The following is a 4,729-nucleotide window of genomic DNA, read 5'->3' as shown; positions in this document are numbered from 1 at the left end:
CGGCGATGTCATTTACAAAATAGCTTCCAATACCCTACTCAATAAATTGGATGCAGTCTATCACAGTGCCATCCGTTTTGTCACCAAAGCCCCATACACTACCCACCACTGCGACCTGTACGCTCTCGTTGGCTGGCCCTCGCTTCATACTCTTTGCCGAACCCACTGGCTCCAGGTCATCTACAAGTCTCTGCTAGGTAAAGCCACACCTTATCTCAGCTCACTGGTCACCATAGCAGCACCCTCCTGTAGCACACGCTCCAGCAGGTATTTCTCACTGTTCACCCCCAAAGCCAACACCCACTTTGGCCGCCTTTGCTTCCAGTTCTCTGCTGCCAATGACTGGAACGAACTGCAAAAATCACTGAAGCTGGAGACCCATATCGCCCTCACTAGCTTTAAGCACCAGCTGTCAGAGCAGTTCACAGAGCACTGCACCTCTACATAGCCCATCTGTAAACAGCCCATCCAACTACCCTCATCCCCATATATAAAATATGGTACTTCTATGCAAATGTTGTTGATCATTAAAATAAAATAAGTCTCAAATTGAAGGGAAACAGATTGTTTGTCAAGCTCAATAAGTTACTCCTATTGAAAATGTTTTGTATTGTTATTACTGGACTGTTGGAGCTAGAAACATAAGCATTTTGCTGCACCTGTGATAACATATGCAAAATATGTGTACACACCAATGGGGGGATGGGGGATTTGATTGAACAGATATCGGGGAATTTGTGCCATTCTGAAAAAATTGTTAGTCTCATTGTTAGTCTAATTGCATTAATCTCTCTGGATCAAGTGCCATTCTGTCACTTTGGCTAATATACCATTTATTTGCTATTTAGTATGGTGCTATTGAGTATCGTGATGGTATCAAATATTGTGATAGTAAATATGGTATCGGTATTGAAGTCAAAGTTATGGTATTGTGACAACACTAGTAGGGATAACGATGAGGACTCAAATGGTGTTATACAGGAGGGGCGTGGTCTGTCATTCTCTATCGGGAGAGGAGAGAAGAAAGAAACGTGCAAAAGAAATGCCTTTTTGTGTGATTCCTTCCATATTTGATGTTGTCCGCTAGGTGGAGACACTGAGGCCCGTGTTGTTGGTCGCCCCGACTGGTAGTCAGTCATTCAGCCTCAGTACCAGTCAAGAGTGCGCTTCGATCAGCAGCATACCACAGAACAGAGCAGGGACGGAGAATAGAAAGATAAGAGGCTGCCTTCTACATGCCGCTGTCGCCCGTTTCCTAGTGGGCATTCTCAAATTGGACCGCGAAGAAAGAGGGACTTTTCACAACGCATTCGAAAAAGGAATTTGTATCATGTTTCTTACTGCGGGCGCTCTATTGATGCTACTGGCAGCTGTGCAGGTAGGAAACCGCTGTGTTGGTAGTCGGAGTGGTGTGTGTGGTGGTGGGACGTGGTCTGGTGAGTTGGCTCTCTTTGACTCAGTCTGCGGGGATAGACTGCATTTATTCCCCTCTACATTGCCTCGATATTTGGTCGTTGGCTTATATTGATTTTTGACTATGCATTAGAATCTCGCTCAAACGTTGCCTGTTTGAGGATTTCGTTATGCTCAAATGTATCCGTGCTTGTGATAACAAAAGTGGTCTAGCCCTCGAGCTTGCAGTGATAGGGTAGCCTATTTGTTATAGTAGTCTACACTTGAAGTTTGAACTGCTCTCTGATGATGGTAGGCATTTACCGAATTTCATAATCGAGCTACCACACTGTGCAGAGGTCATAGTTCGGCGTCTAATTTTGATTTACTTTATTTACTTTATTTGGTTGAGTTGTCAACTAACGTGAATATTCAACGTGAAATCAACAATAAAAATGTCACCATGCCATTGGATTTAGGTTTAAAGTTGGGTGAAAAAATACGCTATTCCCTTACGTTGATGACTTTTTGCAAATCCAATCAGCTTTCCACGTTCAACATCATCGCATTACATTTTTGTTGTTGAAATGACGTGTAAACGACGTTGAATCAACCAGTTTTTGCCCAGAGGGACACATTTGTCTGCCCCCATATTCTCCCATAATTCAGAATCTATAGTTTACGCCTATATGGAATACTATTATGGCTATTTGGAACTTTTGTAGACGCGTCACCAGGCTGAAGTTGAACCCATTAACTGAATCGGAGGTTTAGGTTACGGGTCACCAACAACTGTAACAATTTACGGACATTAATGTAGCCGCGGGACAATCGCCCGTTGCCGCAATACAAATCAGATCAGATTAATGTTTTTTTAGAGATGCTAATGGTTCAAAACACATGCACGGTACACACACACGCACATGGTTAGCCTATTGTTTTTTAGTCCGTTGGCTACACCATAACCTAATTTGCTAACCTATATCAAAATTATAGAGATGACCTAGAGTGAACCCCAACATTTCGGGTTAGGGTCAGTCCAATGCCGACAACAAAGCCTTGGTCAATCACCCGAGCAGGGTGGATGTTGTTGAATGTTGAATTAGTGTGCGCTTCGCTAACACGTTGTGAAATGAGGAGTACATTAACTGAACAGATGTATAATGCCTATCGAGTAGGCTACAGTTTACTATATTTCAGCTCGCGGTTATGTCAGTGCCAGTAAACATTGTGGGATTGTAACTCATATGTATTCACCGGGTTTGTCTCGAAAGCTACCCCATCCCCTCAACGCATGGTTATAGGCTACCCAACCCATTTGGTTTCGCATATTCCTTGTGTTAATGTATTCATTTAGCACAGTATAGGTATTTGAAACATGTCTAGAGACGTTTTATGTTTGGAAAGTAAGATAAACAACTGAGAAGCAAATAAATAGAGTGATTGCAGAGACTTTGCAGACTAGAATTGATTCGAATTGAATGAGTAAATTCACATGGAAGGGTTACAGGTTTTTGACACAATCACATACACCGATCTATAATGTTGTTGGATTGGTCTTGGATCCGTCTCCACATGTAATCCTGTGCTCTCACGCCGATGCTTGAATACTTCTGAAATACCCTATTCCTTCATATCTCCCCTGAACTAATGACTGAACTGAAAAGCATCATATAGGTGAAAGCAATAGGTTCTAATACATAGCTTTTACCTGTATATAGCCATGTCAGATCTGTGATCACCACGAGGGTGAAGGTTGAGGGTGTGTTTACTTTCTGAAGTGCTGTAGTAGCAGGGTCTGGATCCCAATTGGCATCCTGGTCAAAAGTAGAGCACTATAAGGAATAGGGTGCCATTTGGGATGTCGACATGCTAATCATGCTACCCGCTAACCCTTACCCTTATTACTCTAATCACCTGCCTAAGTGACATATGCCATTGTGCTGCTCTGTGAGGGGGGAGGGGATCAGGTAGGGGGCAGGGAGGGGAGCATAGAGAGGTGGCCTTCTGTCTCTGCCACTGAGCAGGGCCCCTCCTAATGTGCCATCATTGTTGCTCTTATTTGACACAGATATAGTCCTATATGTTGTTATATTACATTTAGAATATGTCTCTTTTATGCAGTCTATATTATATTGCATTTGGAGCTGGTTAATGTCTCTTCTCTTGCCTATCATGATATTTCTTAGTGGTTATTACATTGTTGTTACCTCTATCAATATAATCTAGTCAGCAGACACTTTTTCCAAAGCAGTTTATATTGCAGTGAGTGCGTACATTTGAAAGTATGTGTAACCCCTCTAGGATTATATTGATTATTGTAGATCACACCCTTCTGTTCTAATTCTCTGTTTTCCAGGTTGCTGTGCATGGCGGAGGGGCCGTGGGGTCGTTGCCACGGAGGCAGAGGTCATTGCCGTGCACACAAGGGTTCTCCCAGGAGGAGTACAGTATTGCCGTGGACGAGGAGCTGAGAGAGGGACAAGCACTCCTCACCGGTACGTCACACACACAAACACCTGTCGGTGTGAGCACATAAGGACACACAGATACACAAGTCAAATGCACACACACACTCAGTCAGTGGGTAGAGTCTGCACAACAGTATGGAGGAGTTTTTCCTTATGAACACTGAGGGAGGGGGAAGATTAGGTGAGTATCAGGGAGACAGTGTGAGGGTCGGGGGCAGAGCGGGGGAGGGGCTGAAACTGTCTACCTCGTCTCACACACAGTGGGTGTTTCCCCACACACACTCATTGACCCACACACACAAACACACATATTGGGTGTTTCCCCACACACACACTCCACATGCTGATGAAACAGTGTGTGATCAATGAGATTGATCTGGCCAGCCTATATCCATCCTCTGATCAATGACCTCTGTCTGTGATCCACTCGGGGTGCGTGTGTGTGAATGAGTGTTACTAAGCTGTGCGGTTGATAGTGCCAGATGCATACCGAGGCAGACCTAGCTGTGAGTCTGTGTGTTCAGGATGGTTAATTCACAGTTTATTGTGCTAGATGTCCTTTTCTAGTCTCTAGTCTGTTGGCTCTTTGTTTTATTTACATTTCATTGGCTCCTGTGAAGCTGTCAAACTCTTGCAAGGACAGGAAGCTATGGTAAACACAAAGAGTAGGGGAGAGAGGGGGAGGTAGGTAGGGAGAGAGAGGGAGAGAGAGAGAGTAAAAAATATATATTCTTAGTTCACTTTTGTTTATTATCTATTTCACGTGCTTTGGCAATGTAAACATGTTTCCCATGCCAATAAAGCCCTTAAATTGAAATTGAATTGAGAGACAGAGGGGGTCTGAGTGAGGGAGAGAGATAGAGAGA

The 4,729-nt window shown here is 43.8% G+C and overlaps 1 protein-coding gene across 1 annotated transcript in view; it reads left to right on the top strand.

Annotated features, from left to right (window-relative positions):
- The first annotated feature begins 1,153 nt into the window (after nucleotides 1-1,153).
- Nucleotides 1,154-4,729, top strand: part of LOC139409409 (cadherin 2, type 1, N-cadherin (neuronal)) — a 53,693-nt gene continuing 50,117 nt past the window's right edge. The window contains exons 1-2 of the mRNA XM_071154531.1: nucleotides 1,154-1,378; nucleotides 3,752-3,890. Of these exons, the coding sequence (XP_071010632.1) occupies nucleotides 1,331-1,378; nucleotides 3,752-3,890 (187 nt within the window). The 5' untranslated portion in view covers nucleotides 1,154-1,330. The remainder of the gene's footprint in view (nucleotides 1,379-3,751; nucleotides 3,891-4,729) is intronic.

This window comes from Oncorhynchus clarkii, chromosome 5 (genome assembly GCF_045791955.1).
Source record: "Oncorhynchus clarkii lewisi isolate Uvic-CL-2024 chromosome 5, UVic_Ocla_1.0, whole genome shotgun sequence".
Lineage (NCBI taxonomy): Eukaryota > Metazoa > Chordata > Actinopteri > Salmoniformes > Salmonidae > Oncorhynchus > Oncorhynchus clarkii.
Note: the sequence above shows the minus strand (reverse complement) of the source record. Positions and strands in the feature narration are given on the sequence as shown.